Here is a 26,698-nt window from a genome sequence, read left to right as displayed (position 1 = left end):
CATGCACCTTGTCAACTCTAACATAAGTGAATGAAGTTAATACAGTAATTAACAAAACAGACCAAACCCCTATCCTCATGGAGCTTACGGTCTAGCTGAACTGGATATTGCACTGATTTTAAAGCCACACAGGGAGGTTACTTATTTGCATAAGTTGTCGATGTGAAGTTCAACGTCAACTGACCTTGTCTTGCTGCCTTGATGTTCACAGGCTGAAAGCCTCCGTTGAGTGCCGAAGAGTCAATAATATCAGACTCAAAGTCACGGTGATTCTTCCGATACACAAAGAGGGCCACAACCACAGAAATGGCCAGGCAAACAATCACTGCTATGACAATGCCAACATACAGAGCAATATCATCTGAATCAGGAGCAGCTAGACGGGAGAAGGAAACATTGGCCACTGGTTAGGGACGTTTCCCACAGCAGACATGCGTATTGCTATAATTTTTTCAGACATTTATTGTCTTTTTTTATAGGTTAATTTCAATTCTAATCCAAAAGCTATATAAAACAACTGTGGCCTTTCAGTGGAAAATTATCCCTGATTTCTTCCCCTTTCCTACTCTGCGTCTATCCACCCACTCATCTGTCTTAAATGGGGCAGAATAACGGATCATTCATTCCAAGGCATCAAAAGAAACTGGAGCTAAAACCTTCCTGACCCATAGGAGACAAAAAGATTATTGCAAATTTCAGGTGGAAAGTTTAGAAGGTGGCTGGAATTCACTGATAGTTCTCTAAAAACATAAACACTCTGCTAGAAATATTTGGCATGTTCTGAATCTGTATATTTACTGAACCAGAATACTTTCCTAGAATCCTTCCAAGTCACAAAATAACTTTCTGTAGGACTCTTCTCACTTTCTCCTAAATCAGTGAGTGGGTGGGTGGGGATGGTGTAACTACGCAAAGCAAATATTAGGAGCAAACATGTTGGACCTGAAAGGTGTGCTTTCAGAAGACCCAGATCTGAGGAGCAGAGGTCGCCACGGTAACTCCGGGCTTTTATCCAGACTCAGTATTACCTCTGAGAACCCTGAGCTTCTCACGGTCTCTTGTCAGAGATTACATCTGAGCTACTCATTACTGGAATAAAATACAGCTCTAGGGTGTACCGAGTAAGATAAAGGCCTGGTTCAGTGATCAGAAAGGTCAGACTATCCCTGAAGGCAATTAAGCATTTGACCAACACAGTGTGTGGTCAGATGGGGGGCTGGGGGGGGGGTGTTTCTGGGTAAAGAGAGAAGAAAATTCCTGTAAATATTGCATGTTGCCATGTTGCCTTAGTGGCATAGAACATGCTTTGATCCAATGGCAAAAGGTGATAAATAAAACAAACAAAAGTAAACTTTTCTTGAATCCTATTGACATCTTTAAAACTGTTTTTAGTTTTCGGGGACCCACACAAGTTTGCAGCAACGTTAACAGAAGCTTCTAGGCTCACTGTAAAGGAGGAGATTAAACAGGGACTCCAGGTGGTCAACAGCCTTTTTATGCTCAATTTTGTATTTACGTGCATTGGGGGGATTGCAGATTTGTAGGTCCCAGGACCTCCTAAGAGTTGAGGAACCACCTCTCTCTCCTAAGACTCACAGACAAGCTTTATACAGTGAAGTGACTTCATTCAAATTGCCAGGGGCTCAGGGCGCCACCTACACTGTCATGTCATGATTTCTTTGAGGCATTGGCAGTACAAAGAAATTGTCTGTTGAAAAATCACTACATCTCTTTTAGAGTTTTGTATTTAAATGCACTGTATGTGAAAGGATTATTATTATTTTTATTTTTAAACCACTGTTTTCCCCAAGTGTCCAGAATATCCGCTTTCCTACCAATCAAGTCAATACACACAGATCTTTTTTCAGAAAACCAGTGGCATCCTAAGCTTGGTTGTGTGAGCCCTGCTTTCAAAGTGCTGACTTCACTCTGCTGCCGGGCCCTACCTGAGGCCCAGGGCAGGATTCTGAACTCCGGTCAGAAGATGATACCGAAATCCTTAATGTTTTATTTTACCAGGCTGCAATTACTTATTCAACATTCATGATTTCTAACTCAATAGATCTGCATTTTCTCAACCCTTTACTTTTTTTAGCACTTTAACCCAGCCTTTTATTTACATCAGCATTTTTTACGACATGTTTTGTCAGCTACTGGGCCCAGGCTTTGGATGTAGGCTGATAGATTTGAAAGCGGGCAGAGACTCGAAATGACCCTTTCTTCTCTTCCGCGGTGAAAATCTAATTTGCTTTTCATGTTAGAATATATTAGGCACCTATTTCCTGTGTGCACATCTGTGATCTAAGGAAAGGTAAACTTGAACTGGGGGCGATAACGTTAAAAGATTATTCAGCAACATAAAAACCAAACATCAGACTTACAAGAAAATCCATATTCATTCTGGGTTCTCTGTTCAGTTGAAATAGGATAAATGAAACCTTGAAAAGAAACAAAAAAATGACACAAAAATAGGAACAAAATCAAATTAATGAGGAACACAAAATGAGAAGCATGAAAAATGGTTAATTAAAAGAAAAGGAAACGAATCCCAGGGTCCTTTAAAATTCGGGCTCAGTACAGAGCTATGCTTTTGCATCTCCTGCCTGCTCTGGAGTCTCAGTAAGAATTAATAAGTAGGCAGATTGAATTTCAGAGCAAAAACTGGTCTCGAGTCACTAACTTTGGAGTGCTTAAAGTCTTTCTTTTATTGAGCATAACTCTAATGGATCTAATTTATTTCAGACATCATGGGTCATTAGCATAAGGCAAATCTTTTTTCCTTATCCCTGCCATATGCTTTAATTCCCAGGACATATTCAGTAAAGCCCTAAACAGTTTTTTTCTTTTTTATTAAATCATAACAGCTTGCTCTTGGTCTAATAGAACTAAAGGGGACCTGTCGTCATTGGTCAAAGGTTAAGTACCCATTTACTGAGCTGAGCCTCTACCACCTCTCCCTGCTCCATTTCGAAGTCCCTTTTTTGGAATTTTTTGTTGTTTCCTGCCCCCTTCATTTAATGGGAATCCAATAGGTTTCGCCCAGGGACTGGCAGTTTGTCAATGCAATGGAAACTGGAAACTTTTTATTTGAAATCATTCAAAAATCAATAGGGCCTAGAGGTTACAAGGTTATTTATTTCAGGGCTTCAGAGGAATGGTGTAAATCGGGCAAAATGGAAACCTCATCTCAACAGTAGAGGCAGAAATAACTAGCAATCTTATGTTTCTTTCTTTTTAGTATGTCTCAAGGTAGGAAACAGGAAATAACAGTAGTCATAATAATTAATAAAAATACCAATGTGAAGTAGAAGATTAGTAGAAAAGATTTAAAAACATGAAAGATGAACTTTTTGAAATAAAAAAAAATATGGAGATTTAAAAAGTACAACTCCTAACTGGCTCCTGCAGTTTTCTAATATTTAATATGCTGCAACATGAGTTAATCAAATGATCTGGCACCGTTTGGATTAATCAAATGGAGATGAATAAGAAGCATTAAACTTTCCTAGCAATACCCAAGGGCAGACATGTAGAGGATCTACAAGAATCACAATTAATTGGTTCAAAATCAAAGGTGTGTAATGCTTTAATGCTAAATCGTGCCGCGGGTAGATGTTTTGGTAGTTTGCAGAGCACTCAGTTCTTACAAGCTATTTACCTATTTGGGGGAAGTGATTCTGAGAAACATGCAGTGCCACCTTAATGAAAGAGAGCTTTGCTGCAGCACAGACAGGTTTGCTTTGAATTAATATTTAATGCTTTACTTTAGAGCAATGATTGCAACCTCCAACTCAGTTTTATAAATATTATATTCCTTACTCCAGGTGTCTGAGTCCATGTATTAGGTTTGATTTTCATTTTAAAAGCTTCTGCCTGGTAATAACCCTTTTCCATTTGTATTCTGTGAACTCAATAATAGGACATCTGGGACATATACAGGCACTAGAGAAAACGTTATTTATTTCTGAACCCCAAAGACTTAAGATAATACAAGTTCACTGCTAGAAGAGGAGAACAGATCACTAATGTTGTCCTTTTGGTAGGGATGATGTTAAAGACGGATGCCAAGAGATATGTTTTTGGCTGGTGAGAGGCCCTGGAAATTAGTGTAAACTAGGACATTTGGGTATGATTTGGTGTTCACCGTGAACGTTTTGATAAGAATCGTGAGGGGCTGCTCAGTGCACAGAAGAGCTGGAGCTCATAAAGGGAGAAGCCAACTTCCAGAGAAACAGCATGAGCTGAAATCTCTCCCTGTAAAGCCGTTCTGGGTTTTCTTGGCTTTTATGCCTACTTCCCAATAGAGTCCCTGTTTTTGATAGGATAGCCAGGGAATAATAAATTTTTTTTTTATAATTTTGATTTTAATCTCAACTTTCCTACATTTATGGAGATCTGGACCACTCAATAAACATTTTTGTGCCTTATGGTATTTATCTGAGTCTTATATTTTATTGCAGGCACAGAACTGGAATCCATTCATTCATTCACTCATTCATTCATCCAACAAATTCTCTTGAACCTTAATATATGCTGGGTTCTATATTAGCCAGAGGGGTACAATGACAAATGAGATGGGAAAAGTCCCTGCTTTCATTCTAGTGTAACAGAAAAACAAACAGGAAAATAAATGATAAATAAGATCATTTCAAATGCTGAGAAAGTCCTTTTAAAAAATAAGACAAAAGAATACAATGTGAATGGATATAAAAGGATGACAAAGTTAGGGAATCAGGGAACAATTTTTTTGTTGAAATGAAGTCTGAGCTGAAACTTGAACAAAGAGAAAGAATCAGCCAAATACAGATCAGGAGGGAATGATGTTCCATGAAGAGGGACAGTAAATGCAGAAGCCCTGACATAAAAATAGAGTGGTTAGAGGGCAGTGAGTGAGAGGAAAAAGGTCCACTCAGAGGTATGAGCAGCAGCGAGATCACGTAGGCCTGGTAGTTCATGACAAGGCATTTCGAATTTATTCTAAATGAAGTGCAAATCCTGTGATCAAATGTAATTTTGAAAAGATCATTTGGGTTTCTCCATAGAGAGCAAAGTGACGTCATTTTATGGATGGTTTCTACAACACATGGCTTGGGAGATGTCTACCAATAGTTATATATATATTTGATGAAATGTTTGCATTTGAGGTTGCTGGAAGATAAAATTAAAAAAGTCTCACTAATAGTTATTCCTCATAACCATTTAGGACCAATCTAGACCAACTGTTATTTTCCTACATGGACACATTTAAAACGGAGCAGTGCTCAGCATACTCACCAGTGGTTCAACACCCCAAAATACTCCGTTATGGGAACACTGATAAAGAGATTTGGAAGGCAGCTCTGTAAAACTTTTTCCATCTTTTTCAAAACACTTCTGCAACTATAGAATTAAAACATCACTTATGAGGCTGGGAGTCAGAAAAGAAGGGGGTGACTGTTCCAGCCCTTACACAAGGGGAACGGAATCACTTTCTAGAGTTTGTTTTTACACTTCTCCATCTCTCACAGAACAACAGGGGCCATTTTCTTCTGCTAATGAGGTGACCCTGCTGAGAGTAGTCCCAGCAATAATGAAAAATAATATCTCTGGCAGATCACAGTACAAAATAATTGTTTTCCGTGTCACTATCAGTAGCCTGGCTCGTAAGTTAGGGATTTCAGTTACTTTTCCTACTACTTGAAAGTAAGGCCAAATGAGGAAGCACCGTGGCTGTTGGCCAAGGCAGTGAAACTGAGTTTTTCAAGTGTGTAGACTTTTGTTTGACTCCTAGCTCTGCCCTTTCCTTAACCATGAGAACTTGGTCAAACCACTGCACTTCCCAAAGCATCAGTTTTCTCATCTGTGTAAGGAGATAGGGAGACTCACTTCCATACAATTGTGAAAAGGAGAAAGGAGATTTATAAAATGCTGGTATATAGCAAGCAATCAATAAATGGCAACTGTATTAATATTATTATCTTGCACATTATAAGTACACTGAGATGCTGGGCTCTTAATGGCTTTTATTTGTAGAGTCAAGGCAACCTATTATTTAATGAGTGACCTTAGGACATTTGTTTGAATTTCAGATTCCCTAGTAATTATAGAGATAAGAAGCCCAGTTTTTCTGAGAAACCGTGAGCAATGCACTCTTCTAAGTACTGTATACTTTCTCACCCTCTCCATTTAAAAAGGGTTATTTCTTGGCCTTTGTGGATTCTGGCAAAGATAAAGTGGTGGGTTTCAGAAGCAAATGTCCAAGACCAGAGTGAAACTAGATGCTAAAACGGTTTGTCAACCAGAGCCAGTGTCACTTCTAAAAGGGGTATTTGGAAATGGGGCAGGGGATGTGTTCTTCGATTGTCATAATGATCAGGGGGGTTTTGTGGCATTTAGTGAGTGAAGGCTAAGGTTACTCACTTACTCAATGAGACTTGCTTGCCCCATTGGTTTCAGTAGCCTTAGCAACTGCAACTAGGCCAAGCTAGTGCTTCTACTATGGGACATACTCATGCCCTATGACCTCCTAGTTTTGTTGTTGATTTTTTGTGTTTGGGTTTTTGGTATTGTTGTGTTCTTTTTTGTAATTTTAAAGAACATATATTTTCCAATGGAGAGACTTCCCTGACCTGAGAGAATAGGGGTTGGGAGAGTTTCATTGTGGGGAAAATTAAACGAAGACATGAACAGTGCAGAGCAAGGGGAAGCTGTCTCAGATACTAAAGTGCTCCTCCCGCCAGGAAGCCATCTCACTGTTGCTCAAGACACCGTTTAAAGAGGTTATTTATTCCAGCGTTTCCCGATGAGGAAACTAAGTCCCAGAGTTGAGGAGTGATATTTTAAAGTTACCAAAAATGTTGAAGCTGAAATCTGATTTCACCCTCTTGGCAGTAAAGCTCACATGTGAGAGTTTTGCATTGTTCAACTCTGGGTGGTGCCATTCACATCTTGTTGACTGACTGTAGATCTGGATTGTCACTAGAGCAATTTGTGGCTGCTGGTGGCTTGAGGAAAGGATGACTTTTTCTAATTTTCAGAAGGTCACCCTTTAGACCAGAGGTGGGGTTGCCCATATTTTTCAGCAGTTGTCCAACTTTTATAAAAGACGAGAGTCCATACTCAAGTATGTTAAAAAGGAAAGAGCTTTTCTTGGTTTTCTAGTACATGGCCCCGAAGTACATGGCTCCTAATTGTGTAACAATATGTCTAAACATAACCTACTTGGTGTGTCTCGAGTTGGGAAACCTCAGAAACATTGCCAGAAACCATGTGTAAATCTTAATTTCCCCAGGAAACAGCAACTGGGTTGATTTTTCCAGTCTTAAAAAAATCATTTTCCTGCTTTACAGATGACAGTGACAGCCAAAAAGGATCATGATGTTGTGATTAATTGAAAAAAAATGATAATTTAAACTGTTTTTATGCTATAGATAATAGTTAATAAAAAAAAAACTGCCAAGCAAATATATTGATGTGAGAAGTGTCAGAACTTCTGAGCATCAGTAGGCAGGTTTAAATTCCTCAAAACCACTCTGTGCCTCGCTACCTCACAAACCCGCGGGATTCTGGTGTTAAAATAGATCAGTGGTTAGGATTTCCTCCCGTAACCCTTTTTTTATCTTCAGCCTAAGGAACAGGAGCATAGAGTGGTAAAAGGACTTGTCCAACATCACAAAGATGGCGAAACAGCAGACAGGGTGCCCAGTACTTAGGCTAAATAGCTCAACAGCCTTTTAAAGTGTTGTCTGGGCATTAACTGGTAGACTTAAATGAGGAGAGACAAGGAAATAATAGAAAAGGGCTTGATATATTCATGGATTACTTTGCATTCCAGTGATTGAATGAGATAATGCTAAAATAACAGAGATTTTCACCCTTAAATGAAACAACTTCCAAACAGTGGCCTTTGTCTCAAGTGTGGGGCAAGGCAAGAAGTGCACCAAAGTTGGATATTCCTATTCTAATGTAACTGGAGAGCCAAGCTAGAATGATGCAGTTGTTAATGTAAGATCATCACATTGTATTTGGCATAAAACCCTGCAATAAATAAATATTTAAAAGAGAAACATTGCTTTCCTCAAATGATACCAACATGAAAAAGGAATAAACACCAATAATTGGAAGGACACTACCCATTAGAAGAAAAATCATATTTTAAAGCAATAAAAAGCTGATAGCTAGTTGTTGCCACCATTAAAGAGCACACACGAAAAAAGGAGTATTTCAAAATGTGACTGATTTGGGTTCCTATGTTGGCTCTTGCACTAACTTATAGTGGACATTGAGTGGGCTGTTTCAATTTTACACCTCTGTTTCTTCCTTTACAAGAGAGAGCAATGATTAGAGGCTTACCAAAAGTTCTGTGTGTAAGGTTATTTTTTTGTACTTTTTGAGTTTTATTAAATTAAACTCAGCTCAAGTTTGTTTCTGCATGGCCATATCTAACATAGTAGACTAGAGGCCTGGTGCACAAAATTCATGCAAGGGGCTCAGCCCTTGCACTCTCACAGTCTCGACCAACCCTCTTAGGCCTTTGCAGCCTCTCTCATACCCAGCTGCTTTGGCCAGCCCTTGCAGCCCCAGCTTTGTCCAGAAGGTTGTCTGGATGGTTGTCTGGAAGGACGGTTGTCCAGAAGGATGTCCAGACAGTCGTTCTGATGTTCGGTCTAATTAGTAAATTAGCTCTTTATTATATAGGATGGGAGTCAGAAGCAATATTTGCCAGGGTCTAAAGCCAATGCATTAAGTAGAAAGTTAATAAAATTTAAATTATATCTGTAATTCCTTTAAACTAAAATTCATGTGATACAGTAATATTTATGTCCACTAAAGTTGGGAATTAAAACTCTCTTTCTTCAGATTAGTTATCAAATTCCTAGCCAAAGGAAGATGGGTGGAGTTTTATAAAGTGTTCCTGCCTGCCTTCCAGATTTACTCATTATATTTCAATAGGGAGCTGCTTTGATGACCTTAATACACGTGAATTGATTTATGACATTGTGAGAATTTAAAAAATAGAGGATACTTCATATATTATATGGGAGCTTGGATGTAAATTATGAATACAACTTAATTATAGTTTATAAAAAGCACTGTGTTCTATAAAAATACATGTGTTTAAATCAGGGATCCTCAAACCACGGCCCGCGGGCCACATGCAAATACAAATATTGTATTTGTTCCCATTTTGTTTTTTTACTTCAAAATAAGATATGTGCAGTGTGCATAGGAATTTTTTCATAGTTTTTTTTTTAAACTATAGTCCGGCCCTCCAACAGTCTGAGGGACAGTGAACTGGCCCCCTGTTTAAAAAGTTTGAGGACCCCTGGTTTAAATCATCAAGTTTTGGGTGAGTTTGAGTCATATTCATCTATCTGAAGTATACTTGAGCACTTCAAAAGATCTGTCCTCATTTTTATGATCTTAGAGTTAAGAAGAATCTTTAATCTTGATGGATTTTCCCCTCTCCTCAACCTAGCTGCTTGGTCTTTCTTTTTGCCAGTGACTTTACCCTAAGCCAAAATATGTGATTTTTCTCACCCGGGTTACATTTCTTCTGATGCAAATGTTCTTACTGAAAACCTCCAGGGCCATTCAGAATAAGCATGTCCAGGTTTTGTTTTTTCCTTTTAGGTCAGTTCTTATCTAGCCAGCCCATCAGGACTGCACTAATGATGTCAAAGGTCAGGTCTGTCAAAGACACTCAGGTCATTTATTATAATTTACCACTCTTCTGAGAGTTTATCTATTGACAGGGGCTTAAGGATCTCCAAATAAATGAATACATAAATTCGAGGACTTGCCAACAAAAATTGCAAAGACCATTTGCTTATCACTGCTGTCAGTTGCCTAAATTGCTGTGGTCATTCAAGCTGCAGCTTTCACAGGATAGGAGGCTGTCCCGACTACACTGATGGCCTTTTTTCCTGACGGCAACAGCCACACCCTCTGAAAATGAACAGCTCGGAATTAATCTCTCAGGATGTAAAAGTCTTATCTCGTGACTCACAGTAGGTGAAGAATTAATGGCTGAAATTTAACTCAACAGTTGAATCAAATCCACAGTTCAGCTGCCCAAGTGTTTTTAATGAAGTAGACTCTATCCCCATCAATATTCCTTAAGGAGAATAATGAACTATTAAATCCAAAGGCAATGACATTATAATCCATGGCAGTAAAGACATCTGGTGGGAAAATAACAGAGTCCTGAAAAGGCTGCTTTCTTCTAGCATATATCACCCTATCTGCTGGGCTTTTAGGCAAAAGAAAATGTGATTGAAAGCCCTGGCCCTGCACCCATGCAATTTGAAGGAGTCCACACTCTACTGTGCTTGTCAGAGGTGGCACCTTTCTTGAATTGCTAGGAGTTTCCTTTCCATCATAGAAGCTGAAGACCTTGCATCTGTCCTCTCACACTAACCCGTGTGGGGGCTCCGTAGGTGTTCAACAGGTTTCTGTGGGTGACAGTTTCTCACCACATCCCTGCTTTCAAAAGCAGGAAAATGTTTTACCAGAAAGGGAAAAAGCAAAAGCAAGCCGCGCTTACTGTCCCGGAGACAGCAGAGCACTGTGTCGGGCAGCCAGTCCACACGCAGGATATTTACTTGCCAGCTGGGACACTACACCTGTCAAGGACTGTACAGACGCAGCTATGACATCAACTTCTTCCAAACTACAGATAAAAGCACGCGCTGTCTGACACTCACAATGTTGCATTCCCTATCAAACTGCTGTGCTGACAAGAATTGCACTGGAAACTGACTCGCACCTACTCAAATGCCTGCTATAGCGGTCATAAACACATCATTCTGAAGTCAAGAAAAAAGTATTTGTAAAGTAAATTATTTTCTCACACTAAATGCACCTGGGATTCTGGGGAGCCGGGTATGCAATGTGTCCATACCACAATTTACACATAGACTTCCGCCACTTCCTCTGTATGTCAGAATTAAGGGAAGAGCTGTGTGACATGTAAATTTTTTAATGAGGAGAAAGTGCTAAATTTGCAGACTGCATAACATTTTAATTTCCTGAAGTCAGGAAGTTCACTGATGCAGACATAATTCCAGGCAGTTCTTGTTTGTAAATTGCAGTTTTTAATTTGTCCACTGTGGCATAAACCCTCTCCAGCAAGAAGGGGCATTTCTGAATTCAGATTTGAATTGTTACATATCCCTATATGGGATTCCAATCTTCAAATAGGATTAAAAGCTAAAGTCTAGAGGAACAGAGTCAGCATGTAATAATCTAATTGAGTGTATTCATATATACATATAAAGCACCATTTCTGGACTAAGCCATATGTATAGTCCTCGGATTGCTATTTTGAAAATAAAAAAGTAGCATGAATTGAACCATTATAAGGTAATCATGACAAGGTAGATCTTACTACATATTCATTACAAAGATTATAAAAGTTCAAAGTTGTCAGGTCTTGGTAATACACTTGTATCCTATATAATAAAAGCCTAATATGCTAAGTGTTGGGTCGGCCAGTCATTCAACCAATCAAAGTATAATATGCTAATTATATGCTAAGGCTGCTCAACCGCTCTCTATGATGTGCACTGACCACCAGGAGGCAGATGCTCTGACCGGTAGGTTAGCTTGCTGCTGGGATCCAGCCAATTGGGACTGAGCAAGGCAGGCCAGACACACCCTGGAGCCCTCCCAAGGTCCCTCCCCAGCTGGCCAACCTCCTGGGTCCCTCCCCGGCCTCAATTGTGCACCAGTGGGGTCCCTCAGTCTGGCCTGTGCCCTCTCACAATCCAGGAATCCTTGGGGGATGTTGGAGAGTCGGTTTTGGCCCGATGGCAGAACAACTGGTCACTGACCACCAGGGGGCAGATGCTCAATGCAGGAGAGCACTGCTCAGCCAGAAGCTGGACTCATGGCTGGAGAGTGCAGCGGCGGTGGCGGGAGCTTCTCCTGCCTCTGCTACAGCACTAAGGATGTCCGACTGCTGATAGTCCAGGGGGCTCCCGGACTGTGAGAGGGTGCAGTCTAGGCTGAGGGCCCCCACCCCCCACCCCCATCTCAGTGCACACATTTCATGCACCGGGCCTCTAATTTCAACATAAAAGGTAAAAAAGGTAAATATGCTTTTTGACTTAGCATTTTCAGAGATCGTCCTAAGTGCTTTTTTTCTTCTTCTGTATCTTTTTCAATTTTGTCTAAAGTTCTCTCTCTCTCAGTCTCTCTTGCCAGAACTATTTCAAGTAAATCCTATTTCAAAACTATATGGCAAAAGCAGGGACTATTGTAATATAATTTTAGGAATGATATAAAGAAACCTAAATGGGTACACAGCACAATGGATCTCCCATTGAATAAGATACATTATTCTGCAGTATTATTAATTAAGTAAAAACAGTCTCATTTGTTATTAATGCTGTTTCTCATATCAGACATGTGTGTTCAGTTATTTTCAATAGTGAAAAATACTCCAAGCCATCTACCCTTTCTTGTTCAATGCAATTCATACCCTTCAGCATACCAAAGGAATCCAGTTTTTAAATGGTTTTTAAAATAACAATGTACTTATAAACCAAAAATGTCCAATTTTTTTTCTGGGACATTAAGTGACTTTGATGGTTTTTAAATAACCTTTAAGAATGTGTTAATAACACCAATTTCTAGGAGTTCTTAATTTGAAGGCAGTATCTCCAATATAGGAACTACTTTTTCAGGCCAATAACTATACATCCAGTGTAACAGATAATGATATATATTATACTTCAATATCAACTAATGTGTACGAATGGCCTAAAAACCTTAGTTGAGCTTCTGAAATTGCTTAAAGACCATGACCTTGTTTCACAAATGAAATTACACAGCATCACATAATGAATCCAATTTATCAAAGAGTTTAAGGATAAGTGTGTTTGCAAGTGTATAAAATAGGCACCTGGGAAATAATGCAAAACTATAATTCAGTTCCAAATCCCCATGTCTTCAAATTCCTTTTATATATGCACTTGATTTACTGGCTATAAGCAACTCTTGTTACCTAGGGTTTTATAAAGCAGAGCTTTATGCAAGTATTTTGTGCAAATACATTTTTGGTAATCTCATTTAAATCTAATCTAATGTGAATCAATGTGACCAAATTCCCAGGACGCATCAGTGATTTTGCTACATTTCAAATCCTGGGACTCTGCTTATAAGATATGCAGTTGTTTCTGGCAATCCTCAACATCTCTTTTTCAAAAAGTCATTTACAGTTATAAACATAATGAAATACAAAATATAAAGAATATGGAGAATAAAGTGCATAAGAAAAAGAAAAATAATCAGTTATAATCTCACAAGCTTAAATGCCTAAATTTCATTCATCTTTTTCTGACGCTTACTTTTAGATACTTATGATGAAATGCATCTACAAATGTATATTATATGTTTCTTGTTCAACCAGCACATATACATATTTTATGGCTATATGATATTCCAACTTATGGAAATAGCTTTTGTTACTCAACCAGGGCTCTAATATTGGACTTTCGGATTTTGCTTTTTTTTTTTTTTTTTACAGTAAAATACAAAGAATATTACATATTTGGCATATATCTTTTTCGGTATTTTTATTACTGAAATGTTATTCATTGAAGTAGAATTACTGGGCCAAAGGCTATGAACACTTTTAAAGCTCTTAATTCATATTGTCAAATCATGTCCCCAAATAATGGTAAAAATTTGTATTCCCATTAGTAAAATACAAGAAATTCTATTTTACTGCACATTTGCTAGAATTTAGTATTATTATATCTTTAACATACTATATAATTTTGTAAGTAAACCTTTTAAATTTTTAAATTTGTGTTGAGGAAACATCTGATTTCTAAGACTTCTTACACAAACAACTAATAGCCAGGTAAACAATTTAGAAAACTTTTGATTAAATATCCAATGGAAAATTAAACATTCTAAGAATGATAAAGTCAAGAAAAATCTAAATTAAAACTGCAAGCAAACAAAGTCTCCAAGATGTATTACTTAAGCACAATAGGAAATGAAATTAAATTAGGAATAGCCCAATCAGTTAGTCAAAGCCATTAATTGGACTTTATAAATAAAGTTTGAACTCTATTGTAAGTTCCACTTCTTACCTGTCAGTCTTTCTCTATAATTATGATTTCATTATTTCTCTCATAAACAGTATAAAACTGGATTCTTTTCCTACTACAATTTTGAATTTCCTTTAACAGGTGAATTGAATTCATTTACATTGTTATCCCTGATTTATGATGATCCCTGATGCATACATCTCATTTATTGTTTTAATTTACCACATTTTTTGTTCTTTCTTTATTGTTCCTGCTCGGTCCTTAAAAATCTTATTTTGAATTTATGCATTCAATTTTTATGCATGTAGCTAGTCTTATCTGTAAAGTCTAATGCAGGTAGTATTATTGTTCTCTCCTTGAACAAGATATGGAATTAGAAAATTGTAACTCAGTCACACCTTCCCATATTCGGTGCTACTATTATCTATAATTTAATTTCATCTTATCTTCAACTTCCCCTTTATTAGTTTCTCCCTTTTAAAAAATAATCAGTTTTTATAGTTTGGTAATTTACTAATGAGAGTTTGTGAGTAGTAAGCCCTCTTTTTTTTTTTTTTTAATTGATTTCAGAGAGGAAGGGAGAGGGAGACGAGATAGAAACATCAAGGATGAGAGAGAATCATTGATCAGTTGCCCGTACACGCCCCCTACTGTGGACCCAGCCTGCAACCCAGGCATGTGACCTTGACCAGAATCGAACCTGGGACCTTTTAGTCCGCTGGCTGACATTCTATCCATTGAGCCAAACTGGCTAAGGCAAGCCCTCCTGAATGTTCGAAGATATTTTCAATTTCGCTCCCTGGCATGGTAAATTGTGGTTATGCTCATTTTATCCTCATGGGTTTTAGCCTCCCTTTTATATAATCACTCACTTTATATTACCCCCCCCCCCCCCGTATTCTGAGAAGTTTCATGAGCTCTACATTTCATTTTACTAATTTTCTCTCTAACTTTATCTATCTAAAGTTTTCTCTAATTTGATCTGATTATTAATCTATTGAGTTGTAACTTTTAATCATGTTTATAATTATAGACTTTCCACTTGATTTCTTTCCTAAATCTGACTGCCCTTTTTACAATATCCTATTCTTCCATTTGTGCTTATATTCCTCTTAAAATACAGTTTTTGTTTTTATTTATTTTATAGTCTCATTCAGATTGCCCTAGGAATCCATGTTACGAGAGTGCTAACTCACCCATACATTATGTTGCTGACTCTCCTTTAAGCAGACTGTTCCCTTGGGTGACATGAAACTTTGTATTATAAGCTCATTTTCCAGACGGAGCTATTTCTATCATAGACCAATGCACTTGGGTTGTGGAAAGAACTCTAAAGAATGGCTTGCTCTGTGCCCAGCCGGTGTGGCTCAGTGGTTGAGTGTTGACCTATGAACCAGGAGGTCACAGTTCAATTCCTGGTCAGGTCACATGCCCTGGTTGCAGGTTTGATCCCCAGTGCGGGGCATGCAGGAGGTAGCCGATCAATCAATGATTCTCTCTCATCATTGATGTTTCTATCTCTCTCTCCCTCTCCCTTCCACTATGAAATAAATATATATATATATATATATATATATATATATATATAATGGCTTGCTGTTTGCTTCTGCTGGTATCCCAGAAGTTTTACCAAATACGTAAATTATACATCTTTTATTTTTGGCCCCCTGTACTTAGACTCCATTCCAAAGCTGGGTGTAGGACTGTGGTTTTACTATAGGTTTTATTTATTTTTCTTTTCGCTGCCATGAATTTTCCTGTGGCTTCCCTAGGTTGGTGGGTAAATATTTTTTAGTTATTTTTCATGGAAGGAGCTGCCATTTATGAAACCCAGCTTTGTGCAGGGTTCTTGCTTTCAACTCTTGGCCTCAGGCTCTTGCAAATTCAGGGCTTCTGCCTCTGTGCCGAAACTGAAACCCTCACTCCCAACCCCACATCCATGTCCAATGAGGATATATCTTTCATCCTACAGCCATGTTCAAGGCCCCTCTTGGTTATTCCCGGGTCTACTCAGAACATTACTTCTCTCGCTTTTAGTTCTTGTTTCATTTCTAGCACTTGAGGAATCCCCTGTCTTTCTCTTGAACTTGATATTCTCTCTCTCTCTCTCTCTCTCTCTCTCTCTCTCTCTCTCTCTCTCTCTCTCTCTCCATTTCTCTTTCTCTCCTTCCCTCCCTCCCTTTCTCCCTCCCTCCCTCCCTCCCTCCTTCCCTCCCTCCCTCCAACACACACACATATGCACATACACCATATGTATGTAAGTCTTTTAGGTTTTAATATGTTATCCAAGATTTCTACATATCTGAGTAAAAGGTGTTTGTAAGTTTATAATATGGGAGATAAATAAGAAAGCAATGTGTCTGAATACAACTGTTTTGAACAAATTAGTGAATAAGCATTAACAGTGATATTTTCCATATATTCTACATTGTATTGCTTTTGATTACCATGTTGGCTTTTAAAATATACTACACTATGTTACCTAGGTAACTCTGAACTCTACTGACATCCACTATGAATTCTGAATTTGCCCTACCCAGCAGCTTATCTATATTTGACAATTTCAAGTGAAGTCAGAGGTTGTATTGCGCACTTGGCTCCATGGTAAATAGGCTAGCTTTATTTTGAGATAATATTGCAATTCTGATGATGAACTATTTATTCATGCACTGAAGACACTAATTCTCCTAAAGTAAATAAACATTAAATGATAATTCCTAACTGTCAATTGCAACTCTCTGTCTGTCTTTTCTACTCCCATACTTTTTCTTAATACAGGCCTGTCCTTCTTACAAGCTTAGTACTTTCACTACGAGAAAACCTTTTGTTTTCCAAAAGAAAGGCGAGGTGCAATAATAATTCTTTGCAAGAATTTGGCAACAATATTATGTCAGAAACACCCAGTTTACTGGTAAACAGAAACTATTGCTTTCACTGTAAAATATTATAATTACACAGTGCAGCAATATTTCTGCGCTTTTTATCAGGGAGGAAATCAATAATATAGACTACAGTTCTCTGTTGCACTAGAATAGACATAGAAGGCAGATGAAAAAGAGTTTATTGACTCAATGGGGGCTGTTACTATAGCAAAGCAAAACTGTAAAAGAAAATAGATTTTTAACTGATTTTAATCCAAACACCCAAATGTTTCAGTCTAATAAGAGATTTGATAAAAAATAAACAGAAACAAACAACACCAACCAAAAAACTCTCTTGTAGCTTCATTCCCTTTCCGTATTTACATGCACACTTCATGCCATTGTTATTGGCAAGTATCCAATCATAAGAAAAAATCCCATCAATGCTGGAAGAAATAAGCTAGGCGTTAAGGGAACGCTATGTCTGAAAGTATTAATTAGAATATCTCATGTTTGTATCTGAAAAATGTCATAATTTAGAATGTACCATTTTGTGTAACTAATAAAAGGCCCAGTGTTCTGTCTTGCGGCTTTGTATTCCTTGTTAAAGAGGTTGCTTTGGGAAATTTTAAATATGCACAGTGGAAGCAGCAGGCAATTAAATCACCCAGAGTTGAAATATAATATTGAGACAGGGAGAGAGGGAGGAAAGAAGGAGGGAGAGGGAGGGAGAGAGAGAGAGAGAGAGAGAGAGAGAGAGAGAGAGAGAGAGAAACAACCTCAAATTTTGCTGTGTTTGATCACATGAATCAGTTTGTCAAATACTTAAGAAAGAATAATATATCATTAAAATGCTAAAAGAAGAACTCGTGTGACATATGTTTTTACTTTAATCCTCACTCAAACCATGCCTAGAGGAACAAACCCTGCATGTCTGGATAAATGGTTAGTAAAACAGCTGTGTTACTTCCATGCTGCATTTTGGGTACAAACTTAGTGAGATGCAGTCCCCAAATCATAACCAGAAGCTGCGCTTTTTACACATAGCAGCAGCCCACTTTCAAAGAATGTAACCTACCGTGGACAGAGAAATAAAAGGCCTATTGGATTTTCATTCTGTGTCAGCAACATAATCACATATTTACTAGTATTTTAAGTAAGGTTTCTTTTTAAAATAAAAGGTCCCTGTGTATATCGATTCTGGAAGGTAAACAGAATATCATAAAAATGGTAAAAATAAATTATTTTATTCGTAAAAACTTCTATACAGATATATTTGGTTGTTTTGATTCTATAAGCAATTTGTAATGTATTCTAAGAAATGTCAACATTTGTCTTCCATTAGTTTAAGATATAAAGATATCACATTGTTTGATCTATTCCTCTGTATAGGTGTACATGCAGAACAAATCTTAGTATCTTAATTCATGGTCATGAAAGAGGTGGTAAATTTTGTATATCTAAAGGCTCCTTAATAAAAAGGTAAGACTTTGTAGGTATGGAAATCAAACAACCATCTCATTAAGAAAACCTAAGGAATGAAGCCATGAGAAATGGTGACAGTTTAGCTTAAAGCACCCATTGTATTCGTACGCCAACCTTCTATGCCTATTTTAAAAATGTTTTATTAACATTGTTTCCTTTCAAAAAACATAATTTCTAACAAAACCCAGCATTTTCAAGGAGCTGTGAAGATGTTCCCATTAAGTATGTGTAAATTGGTAAATCTACCTGCAGAAATGTTTATATATATATATAAAACATATATATATATATATATATATATATATATATATATATATATATATGACATATCCAAGGGACCTTAGTTCAGTCACAGCCGTGGATTAGGAATAAATAGCTTGTATATTGGATGCCATCTGACTGTGAGGAGGTTAGGGTGCCCTTGGTGCACTCTCACAAAACTGAGTAGTGGTCCTGGGTCTGGAAAGAATGGCAGTCCCTGCATGGAAATGTGAGCAAATCACACTCTGTCACTTGTCAACTGGGCACAGTTACTCCCTTTGGTTCCTGGGAGTCTACCTTTTCCAATTTGGGGAGATAACTAGTGTATTGGTATATTATTGAAGTTTTTGTTGTTGAAATAATTTTTCATTTCTCATATTTCCTGCCAATAATTCCAAGTGGTTAAATCTCACATTTCCCGGGTGTGTCCTTGGCTGACACAGACTTACTCTGCATGCAGAGCCCATCAGTGCAGTTCTTGGATTGCAAGACCAGGCCATCGCAGTCCTTGCCTCCGTTCTTGGGGGCGGGGGCCGTGCACTCCCTCCTGCGCCAGTGCGTGCACTCCGTCCCACAAGTAGACCACTTGCTCCAGGAGGTCCACCTGCCATCCACTGCCACAGAGAAAACCCAGCGTCAGGTCAAAGGGACAGGAGCTTGGAGGGCAGAGGGGAGCTGAGCCCAAGTATACAGCAAACACACAAGCTGAAGAAAATGCCCCCGTGGCGTACTGGATCTCTCTCAGCTGCGGAAGTGGAGCATGCTCTGCGCACACCTGCTGGGCTCTGTGAGCTCTCCCGTGAGCTGTGTGACTGCTTCCTCAGGGACACCCAAGGGAGGCTTAAAGGGACACACAGGACCAGAATTGCCACCAAAGCTGTATAAAAGTAAGTCATGGTGGTACCCCTTTCTCTATCAAATGGTAAACTTCTGGATTTTGTGTTGAAAATTAGGGGGCTTCTTTTTGGACCCAAAATTCCTTTATGCATAGTGTCATATGAGGGGTACAGTTAACTTATGTGGGAGAAATGGTTGGTTGAGTTGGGAAGAAAACTACCTGTGTACCCACTCTTCCATCCATTCATCTATCCATCCATGTATCATGCATCAATATCTATCTATCTATCTATCTATCTATCTATCTATCATCTATCTATCATCTATCGATGTCCTATATGCCTCTTTTATTTTTTCATCTGGGCTAATTGATTCTCTTGAGATCTTCAATGCTTTCTTAAAACGACAATTTTCCATTTATTATTTGACGATCCCAGTCCATTATTTTATGATGTATACATTTCTATTTTTATTAAAAATATATGTAGTCATTTTTAATTTTCTGCCATGATTCGGTAATTTAGAATTGACTCACTTTCTTCCTATTTTTGGTGGCTGGCTTGGCAGTAATTTCAATGATAATGAGCTGAGATATCTCTATTTTAAAAACAATTTCCATTCCTAAGTTTAAAAATATGTAGTAAATTTATTGAACATCTAATTTACATAGCATCTTATACCTGCATATTGATAGAAATTATATCAATTTTAATAGTTTATGATATGATTTTACATTCAGATTGTGTAAATATATTATGCATATGTATAGAGATATAAACATGCCCACATGAAAAAATGATGAAAGCATTAATACTTTAATGGTACAGAGCTGCCTATATAAACAGCTCCCAGCTATCTGAAGAAAAGGCATTTGCTTTGACCTAGAGCCTTAGATCCTAGTCCATTCCAAATTACACACTTACACATTTCTATTTCACTCAAAAAGCTCAGGGCATTTTTAATTGTGGGAGTCAACGTGTAGGTAAAATATTTAAGAGTACAAGATAGAATCCTGAAATTGTAAACCTAGCTGGGTGTCAAAATTTGTTCCATAAATAAAAGCTCTCAAAGGGTAGGTTACTATTTTGATATTTAGAAATCAACACAGGAATATAAAATATAGATTATGTTTTTATTTCAGTTCACTTCTTCAGCCCATCTCTCAGAAAGTTTGTACTAAAGGACAAACCAAACAAAAACCAGGCAAAATAAAGGGAAGTAAAAGACTGTATTGAAACAATGAAACTGACAATATAATAGCCACCTCGATGGCGTGCACGAAATTTATGGATTATTTCAAAATAACTCTAGCTAAACTTTTCAACTTACTGATTAGAGCTTAGGGAGTTTTGGTTTTAGTGGGTGTTAGCTTCAGTTACCTGGGGATAAGAGCAGGTGACAATATAAAACAGCACAGAGAGATGCTCAGAGCCACCGGATGCAATCTGGGCATAGGTACTACTGCCCATAACTCACAAAACAGGCGGCCAACCTGTACAGATAATAAAGTGCTGAGTGCGTTGTATTTTCAAAACCCATTAGCTCATGTGTCTCAAAGCTTAGACTTCCTTTTCATTCAGTCCAAATGTTTTATTTGCTCTTGCCCAGAAACTGACACCAAATATCAAATATTTCCGTCTAAACATTATCTGGGTTTTAGTTCCAATTAGTTCCCATGGCTTTCTGGAGATCAACGGTTTTTTGTTTGTTTGTTTTTTTTTCTTTCTAAAATGTGTGGCTTTCAGTGGTGCTCAAATCTCTTGAATTACAGAACCTGCAATCTTGGCTCCAGCAGTTTTGTTTAGTAATAGAGAGGGATTCTGTTGACGCGTGTTTAATCTCCTGTTTTATATGATTTTTCATGGCTCGGTAATAAAGTTAAGTACTCTTTTGGGGGAAAATATTTGATTTCCCAGCAATGTAAGCATCGAATGGGATGATGCATTTAAATAATGTTTATGGCACATGCAGGTCAAGAAGAAGGCTTTGTGTAGACCCCTTAAATGCATCTCTGGGATGGGAGGAGACAGTTGGAACGAGAGCGCTAGTTTATTTACCTGGGCACAACGTGGTACAGGCTATTTTCTGCACGCTCTGCCCTTCACAGAAGGCACCACCGTTGAGGGGTGCTGGGTTGGTGCAGGTCCTCGTGCGCTTCTGAAACCCCCGTCCACAGCGGCTATTACACACAGACCACTCTGTCCAGGTGGACCAGCCACCGTTTACTGGGAGGAGGTAAAGAATAACATGTGGGTTACATGTTTGTGCACGCACACACAGACGCACAAACCACACACCACACATCGACACAAACTTATTCCCCAAGGGATCATAAAAAAATCTAAAATTCAAAGCTAGAAGAGACCATGGACTTCATATCATTCAAAGTTTCATCACAGAGTCAAAGAATCTAAGCACAGAGATTAAAAAAACAAAACAAAAAAAACAAAAATGAATTACCAATGTTTACTCACCTGCCCAGAAAAGCAAATAGGATTGTGTTTTCCTTTCCTTGGCTATTGTTCTTTTTAAAACAAAATACATCCCCTTACCTAGTCAAGCTCTAAAAACTACTTTTGACGGCTTATCTCAAATAATAAATGTTCACATCCTTATGCCAAGACTGTAAGTGGATCTGAAACATGGGAGCTGAGTAAGATCATTCCGTCTTGTCTTAATACCAGATGATTGATTACTTTTCTTTAGCATATATAAACTGTGCAACCTTTTAAGGATTTTCGTCAGTTTCATTAAGGAACCATTGAACCTGGTCAAAAAAATAAAATCTTATATTGCTGGATTTTTTTACTAATTGAGTAGCCATTTGACTGAATTGGCGATTAGTTGATGTAATTGAAATGAACAGCTATTTTGTATATGAGAGCTAATTATGGTGTTCGATGGAGATGTCACCATAGATGAGATTGTGAAGCTACGCTCTTACACTCTGCTCGTTACTTACCTCGGAGATCTTACTCTGAAAACACTCCTCACTATGAATGCCTTGATGGAGCATGTAAAGCAAGTTCCAGGAAGTTCAAGTTGCTCTGATGTGTAGGGGGACATGTCAGCACCAGTTTACCTGGGGTTTTGCAATCACTGGACTGAGCCAAGGTTCACAGAAGAGGCAACAGACTGCTTTAAGCATCTTCTCTCCAAATTCGCTCTGTATCCCGGTGGCCCAGGGCAGGGAGAGAGGAAGGCTCAGGAAAGCAGCTGGCACGTAGGCAGATTTCCTTTATTTTCTTATAAACTGACTGACAAAGGACTAGGAATTTCCAAGACCAGTCTTCCCATGAGCATCAGGGAAGCAGTGACACCTCACTGTCCACGTGAGCAGCAGGAAGAGACCAGCCATGAGGATTGCCAAGGGGCCGCTCATCTGATGTTTTAAAATCAAAATGACACCTGCACTTCGACATGAACTAGACTGAGACCCCAAAAGCTCACTCACCATAGACAATGACAGTTGCTGTGGTGCTTTTCCTCTTGGCAACAATGTTTTTGGCGACGCATGTATAGTTTGCGGTATCTGAGAGGCGGGCCTGCTTGATAATGAGGTTGTGATCAATAGTAATATAAAAATTCCGATCTTCAACTGGGTCAATTATGTCTTCATTTTTCAACCATTCCACCTAAAGAGGCACAAGAGAAATAGATAATTTCCCTGTATGTATCCCCAGACGGCTGCCTGTCCTAACTTGGGTTTTGCAACATGTATAACATTGCTCTGAGCTCTGAACTTCTGCAAACAGGGAGGAAGTAACTTTGGGAGGTCATGTGAAGTATCGCTCACCTGCCAGGCATGCTGATTCTGCCTGTGCTGCGGTATTCTCAAATGTCAATGAACCCACGGGGAAATGCAGTGTTCAAATTGTTTTCACTTTGCCCTGCAGGCAGGAACAGGGAAGGTGCCTCTGCCAAGTTCCGAACCCAATCAAAGATAATAGGCTACGGATTTCCAACTGAACTCACACCTTTTGCTATTTGATTTGTTTACTTGTGGCCACCGACCTGCAGCTTTTCCGGGGGGAGAGTGTAAGAACGACGTGAAAAGCCCGAGAGCAGCTCCCACATGTCGCTCTAATAAAAGAACATTTGGATGATTTCCGTGTAGCCCTTGCTGAAACATATGGACTAGATTTCCCTGAAAATGCATTCACTTTAAAATGCTGTAAACACATACTTGGAGATGCATCTGAGCCAAAATAGTTGGGGGGGGGGGGAGGGGCGGGGGGAAAGATTTTCTACCAACTCTCAATATAATTCAAATAGCAGGGAAGTCATACCCAAATCTCTCCCTTTGTGTATCACTAGCAGCAAATCTTTGGCTTAAGGTTTGCTTCTGGGGAAACCTGATGGCAGACACGACTGTCCAAAACTAGTACACTGATCAATTTTCTATGCAATTAATACCAACTGAGCAACCGAGATGTTATCCCTGCAGAATGAAAAGAGGGAGATGCATGTGTACAAGCGGCCCTATGAGGGAGAAACCATTTCTTGTCCTGTAAATCGCTTCTTTTCCCACCCCTCTCCCTCATGCACAGGTTTTTCCATAAAGGAAAACAACATCGATATTTACCACATGTCAGCGTCCCTTTAGCATTAGTGGGCATGTGAATGCAGGTAACCTTCAGGGGTAGGGAGTCAACAGTGTTGCCATTTTCAAAATCTTAAGCAGCTTCTCTAGCACCACAGGCGGTCTGGAAATTAATCTCTCAGTCTGTCAGTGGGCTTGACAATGCAAAGCTCTAAATTAAATCTAACCCCGGGACTCTAAGATAATGCTCCTCTAATCCATAGAAGAGAGGCCACAATTTAAAGAGAAAAACAAAAACCAACAACAATCCTGAAAAAAAAATGTGAGAAAGTAGATCAGAGCAACTATTTGTAATAATGTACATTGTGAAGTAGGTAACCATTCTTGGTATTGACAGTAATGGATGTGAGAATGAGAACAGAACCCATTAAAACAGTGGAGCTTTAAAACATGCCTTTTGCCCTCACCTACAGACTGCACGTTCAGTCAGGGCCATCCTTGGAGATGCGTATTTGATCAGATGCTCATACTCACTTGACCTGGATGTTCTCACCTTTGGCCTGTGTGTGTGGTAATGTGATCCTGCTAGAAGTTCAAGGGGAAGGTAGCAAAAGTCACAGTGTCAGAAATCGACTTGACAGTCATTGAAAGCTGACATGGACATCTTAATCTAATCATTACCTAGCTTATCTATGCATTTTAGGACCTATACCTGGGACTGTGTTCTAAAGAGCAGCCATCAGGCTCCTGGGCTCTTTGCCTGGAAGTGCCTAGGGGTTCCCTGCTCCCCGACACTTCCCTCCCCAATTTCCCCCTCCACAATGTCGTACAGAGTGTGGAAAAAGCCTTAGGAAATTGGCTAATCCCAGTTGGAATCTGAGCTGTTACTCTCCAGAGTTCTCCTTGCAGGGTTACGCTGAAACTAGCTCCTTGGGCCTTCACCTGAATGCACATTTTTTTTCCTGGTATTCTCCTTTCTCTTCTGCTTGCTCCACCTCTGAGGCGCTCCTGGAAGTGCACCCATAAAAACCACTTGCATTCAGCCTGAGCCGGTTTGGCTCAGTGGATAGAGTGTCAGCCTGTGGACTGAAGGGTCCCAGGTTCGATTCCAGCCAAGGGCACATGCCTGGGTTGCTGCTCGATTCCCACTGGGGGGTGTGCAGAAGGCAGCCAATCAATGATCATCTCTCATCATTGATGTTTCTATCTCTCTCCTTCCCTCTCCCTCTCTGAAATCAATAAAGAAATATTTTGAAAAAACTTAAAAATTGAAAAAACAAACAAACAAACAAAACCACTTTCATTCAAACCTTTGCCTCATGATTTGCTTCTGGAGAACCTGCCCTAAGACTTGACTATTCAAAACCATGGTTTCTTCTATGCATGTAATATCCATTAACAACAGTATCATTATCCTGGTCAGAAACGACATCAAGAATCCCAAGGCATATTGCGAGCCACTTTTTATTTGAAGAGTTTATTACATGGAGGAAAGAGCGCAATTGGAATAGTTGACAAGAGATTTAAAAAGACGTACATGATTATTGGGTATATGGCCTTTACTTTCTTATACAGTACATGGCTGCCTTTTCCCTTCTTACCGACCTTGGAGAGGGGATTATGGCCTGAGCCCTGAGGACCCCTGAGGAGCCCCAGTATTGCTGGGGGGCACTGCCCTCCTGCCTGAACTCTGACTTTAACCAGAGTGGCTCCTCTTTGATCTGTTTTCCACACTGGCTCATATGTATGCCTTTGTCTGAAGAAATGAAGGGTTGTACTGCTAGAAAATACCTGTAGAAATGAAGAGGGGAGCCCAGGACTTCTCCAGCTCCGAATAAGACCCTCCCTCTTCGTTCTGCACATCGCAATACTCCCAGTCATGCCACATGTCATGCTTTGAGGCCACCATCTGCACGAGGAGCTCAGGACCAGTCTACAGGTCATCGCTGCCCCCTGTACTAAACCCTCATCCTGTCTACACATCCCCATCGCCCCTCCTCCCAAACCCTCAAAGCCTTTCCATCCGGCCTTGGAGTAGTAAAATCCTCCCAAAAGTTCCATTTCTTTTCAGATCGTTTTCTTCACTTTCCTGTCACTGAAAACCACTCTCTCCATGATGCTACTGTTCTTCTGGACTCAACTCAAATGTGGGATGTTCCCCAAATCAACACACCACTGCGCCCGCGGCTCCAGTGGGTGTCCTCCTACTTCTGCATTGTCTATTCCCAACTGTTTCAGCCAAACACCTTTGCTCTACATCTCATACCATCAGATTATGTCACCCAATTCCCATATTTCTGTAGTCATCTACGTACCTCATTTTATCCAGCACAACTTCTGTCATAATTTCTGATGATTTTAATAACCAAAAGATGACATTTCCAACATCTTGGCCCCTCAGTTCCATAACCCTCCCTCCGGTGATGACCTTGACGGCTAAGTCAACTACACTCACAGTCACATATTCCAGGACAGAGGTGGTCAACCCTGACTTCACTGCAGAATAATGTGGAGGGCATGTACAATACATCAATTTTAAATCTAACCCAGAGAAACTCTGATTCACTGGTCAAGACTAGTTGAACAAGAGTATTTTTCAAACTCCCCAGGGGGCTGTGGTTTGCTGCGAGGGTTGAGGAATACCACACTGGACTGTTGCCTTTCAAGTA

At 39.2% G+C, this 26,698-nt stretch overlaps 1 protein-coding gene across 2 annotated transcripts in view; it reads right to left on the bottom strand.

The window, feature by feature from the left end:
- Nucleotides 1-26,698, bottom strand: part of UNC5C (unc-5 netrin receptor C) — a 372,030-nt gene that overhangs the window by 48,332 nt on the left and 297,000 nt on the right. The window contains exons 5-9 of one of the 2 annotated variants that reach the window (XM_081109270.1): nt 22,941-23,121; nt 21,544-21,711; nt 19,099-19,263; nt 2,382-2,438; nt 185-376 (exon numbers count right to left, since the gene is read on the bottom strand). In XM_081109270.1, coding sequence (XP_080965396.1) covers nt 185-376; nt 2,382-2,438; nt 19,099-19,263; nt 21,544-21,711; nt 22,941-23,121 — 763 coding nt within the window. The remainder of the gene's footprint in view (nt 1-184; nt 377-2,381; nt 2,439-19,098; nt 19,264-21,543; nt 21,712-22,940; nt 23,122-26,698) is intronic. The other variant, XM_081109271.1, reaches the window with a different exon arrangement.

Source organism: Myotis nattereri, assembly GCF_964212035.1.
Source record: "Myotis nattereri genome assembly, chromosome: 1".
In the NCBI taxonomy this organism is placed as follows: domain Eukaryota; kingdom Metazoa; phylum Chordata; class Mammalia; order Chiroptera; family Vespertilionidae; genus Myotis; species Myotis nattereri.
The sequence above is the reverse complement of the archived record's forward strand: the minus strand, read 5'-3'. Positions and strand labels throughout refer to the sequence as shown.